Here is a 14,166-nt window from a genome sequence, read left to right on the forward strand (position 1 = left end):
TATACAAGCCATGATTTAAAATGGTATCCTTTTATACAAGGGGGAAAATGTGTAGTTTAGAAATGCATAAATAGCAAAAGCAGCAGGTTGGTTATTTAAACCTTGAGAAAAATCATATCTGGAAACATAAAACCTGGCTCATTTATACCAGCGAAGAAGTATTATGGTCGGTGCATACATTAAATATGTCAAAACGATTTATTAGTAGTGGCGCACCTTTGGAGCAGACAAAGCACCAGCTGACGTTGACATGGCTGTGGTGGCTGTAGCCCTTCTTGGCATTGAAGTGGTTGGTGCAGATGATGGCAGTATTGGTGATCATCTCACTGCCTGCGGCAACGCAGAGGTCACCAATGTGGTATGCCACCGGGCAGCGCAGACAACGCATCATTTTACCTGCAACCCATGGGGGGGGGCAAGAGAGAGAACAATTTGGATAACAAGTAACTGCCCCCCCTCCCCCAATTCAGAAACAAATGATGATTCATATGATTCTGTGGTTTGTCAAACGTCATGCACTGTTCTGAAACAGTCAAGCAATTCAAAAGAGGGATGCACAATACTAAAATAAATGTGAACTATTTATGCTACATATTGTAGGTGCAATACGCATTGTGATACATTGCTTTTCCAATGCAAGTTATTTTAAGACTAAGACTGCCTGAAACAGTTTCCTCTTGAGAGGAAGTATAGCAATCTTTATATACTTGATTAATGGAGTAGCCTTGATTCTCAACAAATATTGTTACTTCACAATTTCCATAATACCCTCCTCTATGTTGGAAAACAGTGAGAGTTATGTCATCAGCAAAGGACAGAATTGTAAGTTGAGAAAAGTGTCATCACTGAGTTCCAGTCTCTGAAACATCAGAAATGAACAGTTTATTCCCTTCACTTACTTTGTCAAGACTTTTCTTCTTGGAATTCTCAAACTATAAAATCCAGTTTATTCAATTCAACTCAATTATTCTGTTTTATAGACCTGAATAGGAACACCCTGTGTTTGAACCGAAAAACACTGAAGATTCCATATTTGAAGCTGCTACTGTTTATGATGCTACCATTTCCTTCATGGTTATTTAGCTGCATGGAGTTAGTAGTTAATCATCCTTTTGCAGAAACAACAACTAGTAATGATCTTGGACTGTTTTCAGGAAAAAAACTCGGGTCTCAAAGCTGTAATTATCCCCCCACCCGCTGGTGAAAACAAGCAAACATGGGAAGCTTTTGCTGCTTACAATGCTGTCATTTCCTTTGCAGTCATTTGGCTGTGATTCGACACAGTAATACAGACTCGAACAAAGTCTGGACTGCGTTTAGTAGTGAACCAGGCTCTTGGAGCGCTAAACTCCCCCATGCTACATTAATAACAATGACATTCTTCAGGAAACACTAAAGCCATTGCAGAGTCTCTCACCCTTGGTGGACTTGGGGTTGGATCTGTAGCTGTTGTGGCAGCTGAGGCAGGTGTGGAGCGGACAGCGGAAGCCCTTGTTGTCAAACACGGTGAGGGTGCTGAGGCGGACGCACGCCTCGTGGTAGAACTTGCCACAGTGCTGGACATGGCAGCGCCGTACATCTCCCTCAGACTGCTTGCAGGTGAAACACGAGTGGACCCCTGGGAGACGAGAAATAGGAGGAGGGAGTTGTGAGGAACAGAATGGTCAGATGAGTAACCAATAATAACTACGACTGTTAATCCAAGTGAGCTCACACGTAACAGAAATCTTACTGGGTGGGATGCTCAACATGAGAACACAACAAATAGAGTAAAAAAACATGTCTTAGATATATCTGAAAGATTGTCCATGTACAAAAAGCTACCCAAGTTTTTTAGTAGGGAATTTATGACTGATGGCAAGAATTAACAATTGCACAAGTAGGAAAGCAATCTGTATAGAGCTGAATATTACTGTTGCCACTAAACACAAAGTACTGTTGAGTCGAAAGGACAAATAACAAATAAAGGACATAAAAACACAGATCACAAACATGCAGAAACAAGGCCAGGGTTTTTGTTTAGATTTGAGCTATGACTGATTTCTATCAATTACCACCACAATTACAACAGGGACTATAACCTGTTTTTTACAGGTAGCATTTAATTCTCAGTGGGGTCCTCTCCTGGCTTTTACTTCCCTTTTTTGAGCTCTTTTGCCATTGCATGACTGTTCTCTGGTCTAACGATTACTTTAAAAAGGGCATTGATCAATTTTTCCATCCTGATTTGTGGTAGCTTGTGGTTGGTGTAGTGGGTGGTCAGAGAAATGAAGTTTATTCTCCTTTTGTAATCATTGTTATTCACTTTGGATAACAGTTAAATAAATGGCTTGAATGTAAAAGCTATGGAGTCAATAACTGCATTTCTAGCCAAGTGTTTTCAGGCAAACTTTCATTTGGAATAAAAAAGCTTGATGGAAATATTGCAAAAACTGACAAAAATTAACAAAATTCGCATGAAAGTTTTTTTTTGTTTCGGACCCCCCCCCCCTCCTTTTCTCCCCAGTTGTATCCGGCCAATTATCCACTCTTCCAAGCCGTCCCGGTCGCTGCTCCACCCGCCTCTGCTGATCCGGGGAGGGCTGCAGACTACCACATGTCTCCTCTGATGCATGTGGAGTCCCCAGCCGCTTCTTTTCACCTGACAGTCAGGAGTTTCGCCAGGGGGACGTAGCACGTGGGAGGATCACGTTATTCTCCCCAGTTCCCGCTCCCCCCGAACGGGCGCCCCGACCGACCAGAGGACGCACTAGTGCAGCAACCAGGACACGTACCCACGTCTGGCTTCCCACCCGCAGACATGGCCAATTGTGTCTGTAGGGACACCTGACCAAGCTGGAGGCAACACGGGGATTCAAACTGGCGATCCCCGTGTTGGTAGGCAACGAAATAGACCGCCACGCCACCCGGATGCCTGCATTAAAGTTTTTATGCCTGCTCTAAGTGGACAAACTTAATTTAAAAAAAAAGAAAGAAAGAAAGAAAGAAAAGATAAAACTGCAATTGAACTGCATTTGCCAATTAAAAAAAAAGTTTAATCACATTATCAGCCATTTCTTCATCTTCATGTAGAGAATGGTGGATGGTAACAGATATAGGTGGATGGAGGAAGGAAACAAAATCCTTGGATATATATGAAAAATGACAACAGCCATATTAGATGGGAAACAGTAGTGTAATGTGGAAAATGATTAAGTGCTTGATAGTGATTTAACATGCACCGTATTAAATATGGTCATCAATAGAAACTTGTCAGATACAAACAGGTGTCCATCTTTCTTGTGGGTGTGGAAGTGTGGCCATATGACACAGGACATGCAGGGTTTTATTCACTTCAACAGATCTGAATGGAAACACAGCTTAATTCGCATAATGTTTTGCGACATTTAAATATTCACTTGAAATTTACTCTTAAGATGGATGGAAACAGCAAATGACTCGATAAAGGGATCGCTCATTGGTTGCCATGACAACCTAACACCTTTGGGAAAATGTAGTGCTCCTCACCCGTGTTGCACTCCTGACACAGCAACTTGTCCAGGGGCTTGAGGGCTAAACCCAGACATTGGAGGTGGAACATCCCACAACACTGACCCTCACAAGCCACCAGGTCCTCACCAGCCCGCTCACACACCTACAGGATACAAAGGCAGGTCAGACCACTCCAGGACATTCACACATTGCCAGGAGGATGTGGTCAGAACATCAGAAAGGCAGGTAGGTAATGACACTGGGAAAGCGTGGAAACTGGAATCTTCAATTCAAAAGGACAAGAGTGATAACTGGCTTAATCCCCACCCACCACCCCATCTCACAAGTCCGCAAGGGAAATAACTTTTGACATCAACTCACCTGGCAGATAAAATCCTTCTTAGTGCCGCTGTTTCGTTCTCCCTTCTTGGTTCCATCCAAACTGTCACTTGGAGAATCTGGGCGTCCCTCACTCCCAGAGCCCTGCAGAATACACAATGTTCAGTAATTCTTCGGTCTCTATGATTATTATCCATTATCCAAACCGCTTATCCTGCTCTCAGGGTCGCTGGAGCCTATCCCAGCAGTCATTGGACAGCAAGTGGGGGGACACCCTGGACAGGCCCCCAGTCCATCACAGCCCCCCCCCCCCACACACACAACTAGGTTAGTAATCTATTATAAATGATACTTGAAATGGATAATCCACCCACTTCTGAACCGTTTTACGCATTTCTGAGATTTAAGTTAGCCATGTTTTCCACTTGGTTGTGTACATCATAATGCACACAGCATGTACAACCCTGGGGACGGTGTCACTAAACAAGTAGTGTAATGGCCCACTAAAGCGAACAATATTTCATAGGGCCAACAACACAAAAATAAAGTGTCTTGGTTCTATTGTTTAGAGTTGTTGATATTCAGAAATAGTAAGACCCTGCTGTCCAAGATCGTAAGTAACAACATTGGTTCCTAAATCAAACAGTCGAAGCAGGTATGGAAAGTGTCGTCTTATCCTTGTATCAAAAAGCACAGTTGGGCATTGATAACATCAACAATAAAGAAGCACCAGGGCAAAAAATGATCTGTCAGTAGTTACTTGACACGCTATTCCTGTTCAAATGACTCTCATGACATTTTGTCCTCTCACCTCCGGTTCAGGACAAGGAGAGGAACGCCTCTTCTTGGCCTTTGAGAGTGTGCCCTGGGTGTCACTGTTTCGTTTCCGCTTCCTCTGAGGCTTCTCAAGGACTTTGTCCTCCGCAGATACTGAGCATTTAAGGAACATAGTTACCAAGTTGCATGAGGAGCCATGATAGAATAAGTGTGATTTAGTGTGTGCATCACGGGCCTGGAGCAAGATAACGAAGGGAACTGCAACAGCTAGTAAATATATATCCAAGAGGCCAATGGCATATACGTCACTCATTCTAAAATAGCATTTTTTTTAATATTCTATTGATCCTCAGTGGGGAAATTCTGTTGAAGGTTAAGTATGGAATACATGCAGATTTGTGAGCAGTAGGATTAATATTAAATATAAAAAATAGTGCAGATAGTTTTTCTTACACTAAACCCTGGCATGGAAACATTTTGCATGTCCTAATATAATACTTGGTGTTTAAAAAAAAGTATGATTATGAATAGGGTGCAAAATCCTTCACTCCACCAACTCCAGTGGAAAACTTCAATTATCCCCCACCACCACCACAAAAAGCAGGTAATAACAGCTGGAACATTTACTCTTCTTAATCCTCCACCCCTGGCATTTAGCCATTGTCTAAGACGAATTTGTACACCTTCCCTGGGCTAACCCACCCCATATTTTCATCTTCAGTTTATTGCTACACAAATACAGTAAACTAAATTAAAAAGTCAAGTGGCAGTTTACCGGAAAGGGGTACTTTTGACGTCTTCAGATGCTTCTTGGTTTCTTTGACCTCTTTGTCACTTTTCTTATTTCTTTTGGGCTTTGTGGCCTTGATTTCCTCTGATATTAGGGCCTGGGAAGGGAAAATATCACTCAGAACATGGACAAGATAAAAAGCATGAGGTTTTATAACAACTAGTAATAATTCTTTTTATTTAGAAAAAATTGGATTACATCATAAAATACTGTTTTGTAGACTCTTTAGTTAACTAATGGCCTCATTAATTCTACCTGTTTTACTTTAATGCTAAAGTCCTTTACTATTAATCTTTTTTGATGGTAAATATCTAATTTTTGAGAGAAAATTGAGACAAAATAGTGACTACTGGAATTTAGGCCTCATGCAACAACTGTTCGTACACAAGAACTATGCAAGAAGTATTGTCATTAAGGCTGCACAGTTAATTGTAAATAATCAGATATTGAGACGTTTCCACGATTTATAATCTTTTATGTAGCGAAAGTATATTCAAATGTATCTGAAAGTCCATGTGTTAAATGAAGAACTACATGAGTAAGATCAAAACTCAAAATCAGTCCACAAGTGTCTTATACTAATACGTACAATAGTCCTGTTGCTCAGTCGCATCTTTCCTTTATTAAAAGTTTATAAATCTTATGTATGGAACGACTAGTTTTAACACTAGGGGAAATAAAAATAATTAAAAAAAAACATTTAGGAATAAATGAGTATAAAATGACAGACCTGTTGCATAGTTATCACATTTACATTATTTCAGTTCCATTGCCTACCAACACGGGGATTGCTGGTTTGAATCCCCGTGTTACCTCCAGCTTGGTCGGGCGTCCCCTACAGACACAATTGCCTGTGTCTGCAGGTGGGAAGGTGGCTGTGGGTATGTGTCCTGGTCGCTGCACTAGCACCTCCTCTGGGGCGTCTGTTTGGGGGGGAACAGCGTGATCCTCCCACGCGCTATGTCCCCCTGGCAAAACTCCTCGCTGTCAGGTGAAAAGAAGCGGCTGGCGACTCCACATGTATCAGAGGAGGCATGTGGTAGTCTGCAGCCCTCCCCGGATCGGCAGAGGGGGTGGAGCAGTGACCAGGAAGGCTCGGAAGAGTGGGGTAATTGGCCGGATACAATTGGGAAGAAAAGGGGGGGGGGGATAAAAAAAAAGAAAAAAAAAGATTTCTCCAAGTAAAAATAAATAAATAAACAAACAAATATCTAGGAGCCCTAAACCCAAAATATTTAGGAGCCACATGAAAATTTCAGGAGCCAACATATAGTGATGTCATATGCTACATTGTTAAAGGGCTGCCTCACACTGCCCTTTCTTTCCCCTCTGTACTGCCTGCTTTTGTTTGCTCTGCCTTCCATAGTTTACACCAGCGGTTCCCAAACGACTCCTGGAAGACCACTTGTCCTGCATGTTTAGATCTCTCCCTGCCCCAACACAGCTGATTTAAATGATCAGCTTGTTATTAAGTTGTGCTATTAAGTTGTGTTGGAGCAGGGAGAGATCTAAAACATGCAGGACAAGTGGTCCTCCAGGAGAGAGGTTTGAGAAATGCTGGTCTACACAATGTATTCTTTACATGCACAAATGTGCATTGTTTAATACACTGCAATCATATCACTATAAATTGCTAAATGTCCAGTCTTCTTTTATTTATCTATTTTTTTTCCACTTTTTTATTCAACTATGTACGATTAATTGTTTCCTGCTTATTCAGACTCAGAGTCCGTATTTCCCACCACCATCATGCCAGTGTCACTTGGCCAACCAGTGTAGTCATGTCTGCGCCTTCTTTTGCTTGCAGACAACCGGCGCTTCACACTGGGCTCTGGGTCAAACTGCTCAAGTGAGGGGACCTCAGTACTGATCCTCACCAAGTCTAGACGGGTCACAGTGTTGTAACACTTAGGGAACTGCGCACTTTGACTTGATTCTATTCTGCGTTGAGAATCCTCTTTCGCACTGAGCTGCACATATGGGAAGCACCTGCATAATTTCGACTAAGTGAAGAATGTTCATAAAATCTGTGTAGAACGGTTCCTTCCTTAGCATCACTTTCCATAACTCGGTGTATGTCTTATCCATGAACTGACCTTTTTTTCCTTCTTCCCCTTTTCTCCCCAATTGTATTGGCCAATTACCCCAATCTTCCGAGTCATCACAGTCGCTGCTCCAGCCCCTCCGTCGATCCGGGGAGGGCTGCTGACTACCACGTCTCCTCCGATACATGTGGAGTCGCCAGCCGCTTCTTTTCACCTGACAGTGAGTTTTCCCAGAGGGGACGTAGCACGTGGGAAGATCATGCTATTCCCCCCCAGTTCCCCCTCCCCCCTGAACAGGCGCCCTGACCGACCGCTAGTGCAGCGACCAGGGCACATACCCACATCCGGCTTTCCTTCTCGCAGACACGGCCAATGAACTGACCTTTCACTGATGTTTTCAGCATTCTCCATTCCCTTTGGACAGCTGTAACATCACATCCATTGTTTGTCAAGAGCTTTCTGTACCAGTTCACTAATGTGTCAGTCTGCTCCTTACCATAGGTAACAACATCTTCTGGCCATGCATCATGACAGAACACTGAAAAGGACCTGATGACCTCTGATCCCTTTGAATGTCCTTTCTCTGTAACATTTATCAGCATGTTTCCAAATCTTCTCTCTAGTTCTTTAACAGTAACATCAATGTTTTTATCAATGACTGCATTCAAATCATTTGTGAATGAACCATGACTTCGGGGGCCCTTACTTGCAGCTCTCCGCCTCTTGCTTACTGGCAGGACTTCCTGCTTCTCTGTACCTTCAGAATCTTTCCCTATGTGCTGTCAGAATTCCTGGAGCTTCCCTTCTCTCAGTGGCTTTACCTTCAACTTTTTAACCATCTTCAGACAACTCTCAACAGCTGCAACCGCTTGTGGGAGGATCAGAGAATTTCTCTGAAGTGTGAGGCTGAGTTTTGAGACCTCTGAAAAAAGATCATGCAAAAAGTGACAGAAGGCAACAAGACAGGCTTTCCATTTGCAGCACAATGTGCTTGGCCCTTCCCTTTATGCAGTGTTTTTGGATGTGGCTGCAAGGTGCTCCATGTGGTGATACACAGCAGTGTATAGCCCCTGCACTGTTGCATAATTTGACTGAAGGAAAACGGAGAGTGCCCGATAAATGTGTAGCACCCAGTGCTGAATTTTAACAACCAAAGGGTTTTGTACTGTACAGCCCAATTCTGCACCTATTGCATTCAGTTCTCGCTTGTTTTTAGGATTGAAGTGTTTTCCACACAAGCTGCAAAAGGTCATATACTTTCTTAATCATTGGCACTGACCTTTGAGTGATTAGCATTGCCAGTTCCAGACGATGAGGTAGACAGTAGAAGGACAGGACATGTTCACCTATATCACCTCTGAAACGTGTCCCTATTCCCCCTGTTGCGCCCACGTTAATGCCTGCACCATCCGTTCCAAAAGCACTCATTTTGTGTACCCACCAGTTTGGATTGGTGGATCTGCATTTTCAAGCTGTGACTTGATAGTATTTAGGGTTCCTTCTGCATGATTGTGATCAAGTTCGGCCAACCCTACTAGACGGGTCACAGCTGTTCCATCAGATAAGTGCCTACAGTATACAATAACATCATCTTTTCCAGAGACAGCTGTTCCACACTCAGTTATAAGAGATGTAATTTGCCTTTAAAGCCTCCTCCAGCACACTGCTTTTCAGTTCATCTGCAATGCAACCTACAAACTCTGCACATGCTGTATCATTATCATATGTCTTTGCATATCCATGCCATTCTTCTTCATCAACAGAATCTGACAGCTAAACTTTGTGAATGGTATTTCTTCCACTGCAATCATGTAGGCTGCATTGAATGTTATTTTCAATCCCCTCATCTCTTTTTCTGCGACTTTATCACTAGCACGTTGCACTGCTTTCACCATTGGGGCGGCACGAGGAGCAGACCAAGCAATGACACAATCCCTGGTGTTCTTGTGTTTTTTTATGTTACCATGCTTCTTCACGGTTTCTTTTTTAAAATGACTCGAACCGGTAATGAACTCTGTTTTACCAGCAATCTCTTGTCCTACATGAGCACAAAATGTGCAGTAAATTTTCCCCGTTTCATAACGTGACCAGGCGAACTCTTGATTTAAACTGTCTTGTAGGGATGGGAGCTACAGGGACAGGAGAGGAAGACTTCCATTCGCTGTGCTTGGTTATCATCATCTGTAAAGGACTGCAAACTGATCGAATTGGGCTAGGATGACTCAAACGTCACATGAGAACTTTCACTAGTCAAGTTGGTCTCGACATCATCGGCATCTGATGTAGAGGAGGCTGGATTTGGACGGGCAGGGAGTGAGAAAAAGTCTGATATTTTTTGTTTGCGCATTTCATTTTCTTGCCAGCTGGCTAATGTTGGCTAACTACGCAGTTAACTACATCCAACTTATAAATTCAACTCCATCAAACTAAACTACATCGAACTAAATTAACCACCGTTAATAATGTTAACACTTCAGATTTTTAACCCGATAAACTATCTTCAACCACTGTTTCTGTTCATCTATACAGCTGACGCGTCAACCACCACAGGACAAGTGTGCAGAGTTTATGTGGTGGAAACCGTACAGAGTTCATGCGTTAGGTCAGGTAGACGCAGGCGTAAGAGGAGATGAGAGTCCAGTACGCAAACAAAACGTATGGCCATTTCTTTCTTTCTTTTTGCTTGTGGGTAATGGTGGCCATTGGCGACTGGCAGAAAAAAAATGTCGCAAAATTAAAAAGTTAGTTGCATTGGCAACCATTTTCGCCACCATCTGGAGTCTCGATGTATTTTGAGATGAATATGTAAATATCTAAATTGATGCAGAAACACTTTGGTTGTTCAGATTAACTGCAAAGCAATGAGACCACTCTCTGGAAAAGAATTACTCTGCTTTGGGTCCGTTCTTCAAAAATCCTTTGCATATCGATAGTGAAGGGGCAAACAGGAGGAAAATGGAAAAACACATCCCCATCTGATATACATACATAAAAGTCTTGACACAATGTGCTCTTGCAAAACAGGTGAAACTTAATGTTTTGGTATAAAAACTATCAACATAAGTTTCTTTTTTCAGTTCTGAAAGCACTTTAATTTCTGAATTTTTATTTCCAGCTTTTTTCTATTTAAATGCTTGTTTATGGCAGCATGTGTTGATGCTAAGGTAGCACCTGATCATTTGGTCAGATTCCACAAAATGTAACACTAAAAGTCAGCTGAACTTATGCAGGCATTTTGAGGCGTTAACATTTTTTTGTTTCCCCCCCCCTTTTCTCCCCAATTGTACGTGGCCAATCACCCCCCTCTCCAAGCCATCGCGGTTGCTGCTCCACCCACTCTGCTGATCCGGGGAGGGCTGCAGACCACATGCACACATGTGACCTCGCCAGCCGCTTCTTTTCACCTGACAGTGAGGATTTTCGCCAGGGGGACATAGCACGTAGGAGGATCACGCTATTCCCCCCAGTTCTCTCTCCCCCCCAAACAGGCAACCCGACCGACCAGAGGAGGCGCTAGTGCAGCAACCAGGACACATATACACATCCGGCTTCCCACCCACAGACACGGCCAATTGTGTCTGTAAGGACGCCTGACCAAGCCAGAGGCAACACGGGGATTCGAACCGGTGATCCCTGTGTTGGTAGGCAACAGAATTGACCGCTACGCTACCCGGACACTGGCGTTAACTGATGGTTTCCTGGCATTCACTTAAAATGAAGGAAAAAAAAATTGGATACAGATTTCAAGACTGTAAGAAGATAGGCACATTTAAAATCATTTTGTGATTCACATGTCAAATTTGTTCTAGCAAGAAGTGCGTAAGGGAATGCACAAGAAACATAAGAGAAACTTAATGGAAAGTTGTTGCACATGGTCCATTATATCCAATACAACCTCACCTTTTGTTTCTCAGCATCTTTGCCTATTTTGCGCTTCTTTTTAGGCTGTTGATTCTTCTCAGTTGTAGCGTCAATTAGTGGTCTTTTGGAGGACTTTTTCCGTATCCTCTTGACTAAAGAAGAAGAAATGTTAAAGGTTAAAACAGCTCATGATCCTACAACTGGTTTTAAAGGGGCTTGTCCTGGAATGAGAGGACATGTATATGTACAGGAAAACTTTGCCACTTTTAATTTCTGTAAACTTTGCTTTTAGGCAGCAGTATATTAACAGGTGAATGTGATATATTATTCACTGTGCTGGCCCTCAAAACATTTACACCAGGGCATCATTGCAACATATTATATTTTGGGGGATGAGACTGATTTGGAACCATAGTCATCAGAAAAGTATCCTGTTAGTTTTCCTTTTTATACCAAGGGGTAACTCCAGCAGTAAAGTATTAGAAGAAGAGAGAAAGAAAGCCACTTTATTTTGTCATTGTATTCTTACAACGAATTTGTTCTCTGCATTTAACACATCCTATTGTATAGGAGCAGTGGGCAGCTGCAGCACCCGGGAACCAACTCCAGTTTTCTTTCCATTGCCTTGGTCAGGGGCACAAGCAGGAGTATTAACCCTAACATGAAAGTCTTTTTCATGGTGGGAGGAAACCGGAGCACCCGGAGGAAACCCATGTAGACACAGGGAGAACATACAAACGCCACACTGAAAGGACCTAGGACGGCCTGGGGTTCAAACCCAGGACCTTCTTGCTGTGAGCCAACAATGCTAACCACTGGGACACTGTGCCGCCTGTAAGCAGCACAGCGGCCCAATTAGCTTGTTGCCAACAAAAACAAATGCTATTAATTCTGCTACCTATGCTGAAGTACATTTTATTAATGTTGGATTAAACTACCAGTTTAGACATGTTAACATATGATGTGACAAGTACTTGGCTTAGAAAATTACCACCCTGAAACTTAAATATCTATCAATTCCATAAGAGGCCCAAAACATAGCAAGATTCTAAATTTGAATTACTAGGGTAAAGCTTGACTTGTTGGTCTCAGTAAAAGCTAAAAAGAAATTTGAAAAGAAACTAAAAAAAAAGAAAAGTCAATCACCTGCAGAATCAGTTCTTGGCTCTTCATTAGATGAAGACTTCTTTCTCCTTATTGTCTTAGCTTTGTCAACTACAAAAAGAGAAGAAATTTAATAGAACTATAGTTGTAGCAATCCTTTTTTGGGCTAACTAATTCCACTTTATCAAAGGTACCTATTAATAACAGGACCTAACAGGACCTATTTTGAGTGTTTACAGAGGACCAATTCAGTTACCATTTCAGCTATGGTTTAAGAAAGGAAAAAAAGAAAAGAAAAAGCAACTGTGTTTGTGAGCACGCTTAGAGGTTTCACCAGCTATTTTTCCACACCGGTGGAAATTTTCTTCTCTACTGTGGTGGAGAAGCTTACGTGGTCCTGAGATCCTGAGAGCAATGCCGCCTGGAGCTATACTCCTGGTAGGGTCCCCGATGGCGGTAAGGTCAAGGGGGAGGTCCCTGACAAAGAGCAATCCAACCAAGACCTCAACAGTGGAACAGGTGCAGGATGATGGCTGACTTTAGGGAAGCATCACAACGGCTGGGGAGGCGGATGAAGGCTGTAGCAGAAATGGGTCCCCTGTAATCTTGGACTCCATGCCACTGGATCCTGACCCAGATCTGTCAAGGACCATGTGGTGGCTGTCTGTGCACTGTCTCCCCACATTAAACAAAGTCATGCAGGGGCGTCCTCCATAAAGTGAATCCACCCTAACATCCCAGATTAAGTCCTATGGCGACCGGCAAGTGGTGACAGGAGCAGGATTGTGAGATCTAGAAGCCCCTTGTCATGAGCCGGCACATCCGGTGGTGGGTGCTAGATTCAGTTGCTGGGCTCTTGGAACAAGGTAGAAAGAACCCTTCGGTAGCTGCACCCACAACTGAGCAGCCCTCTTTAGGATCCACTCTGCTCACCCCACCTGGGGAAGGGGCTAGAAAAGGTGCCCTAAAAATAGCCTGCCTCAAACCTCCTGACTGGATTACCACATCCAGAGGGATCACCACATGTGGCCAGAAACACAGAAACATGAACTTTGGAGACTGGAATGTGCGCACACTGATGGATAGTGCAAACTGTGACAGACCAGAGAGGAGAACCGCGCTTATAGGTTGTTTGCATATGACGTCACGAACTACAGATGGAGGGCAAGAAGTTATTTTCTACATAGGAAGCACTATCACAAACTTTTGAAATGCCTATGTTTGGCGTCATTAACTGAGAAACCACAAGTTTTTATTGAGTACCAAAAGTTGTTGTTCATGAGGGGGAAAAAATGCAAGAAACTGACCGAAAACGGCAGAAAAAATGGTTTGCAAACCGTTGTCTGCGGTCTGAAGGAGCGGAGTTGGATAACGCGCGTGTGTGCAGTGACCACTTCATAAAATAAATAAATAAATAAAAATACGTCAATAAATAAGAAAAATAAATAAATAATCACCCACTCTTCATAACACAAGGATCATGTCCAACATATCTTACTTTCTGTTTATACCTTTCTCTCATAATATCGTCTTAAGTAGCACAGTTCGGGCTAAACTAGCTCCATCTCGTCCATTCTGCTTTTCACTTCCGGCCCTCCATCTGAATCTCACGCGTCATCAGAATCACATGACTGCAAACAAGCTATCATTAGAGAACTGAAGAGATGCCAGATTGACATAGCTGCCCTTTCTGAAACCCGACGGGCAGACAAAGGACAACTGAAGGAGAAGGGTGGCTGCACTTTCCTCTGGAAAGGAAAAGCTGCTGATGAGCCCAGG

At 42.9% G+C, this 14,166-nt stretch overlaps 1 protein-coding gene across 1 annotated transcript in view; it reads right to left on the bottom strand.

Moving 5' to 3' along the window:
• The window catches only part of nsd2 (nuclear receptor binding SET domain protein 2), a 47,295-nt gene that overhangs the window by 23,184 nt on the left and 9,945 nt on the right, over window positions 1–14,166 (bottom strand). Inside the window, exons 5-11 of the mRNA XM_056295435.1 lie at window positions 11,323–11,435; window positions 5,376–5,474; window positions 4,622–4,729; window positions 3,853–3,954; window positions 3,508–3,634; window positions 1,418–1,618; window positions 217–396 (exon numbers count right to left, since the gene is read on the bottom strand). Of these exons, the coding sequence (XP_056151410.1) occupies window positions 217–396; window positions 1,418–1,618; window positions 3,508–3,634; window positions 3,853–3,954; window positions 4,622–4,729; window positions 5,376–5,474; window positions 11,323–11,435 (930 nt within the window). The remainder of the gene's footprint in view (window positions 1–216; window positions 397–1,417; window positions 1,619–3,507; window positions 3,635–3,852; window positions 3,955–4,621; window positions 4,730–5,375; window positions 5,475–11,322; window positions 11,436–14,166) is intronic.

Source organism: Lampris incognitus, chromosome 16 (assembly GCF_029633865.1).
Source record: "Lampris incognitus isolate fLamInc1 chromosome 16, fLamInc1.hap2, whole genome shotgun sequence".
In the NCBI taxonomy this organism is placed as follows: Eukaryota; Metazoa; Chordata; class Actinopteri; order Lampriformes; family Lampridae; genus Lampris; species Lampris incognitus.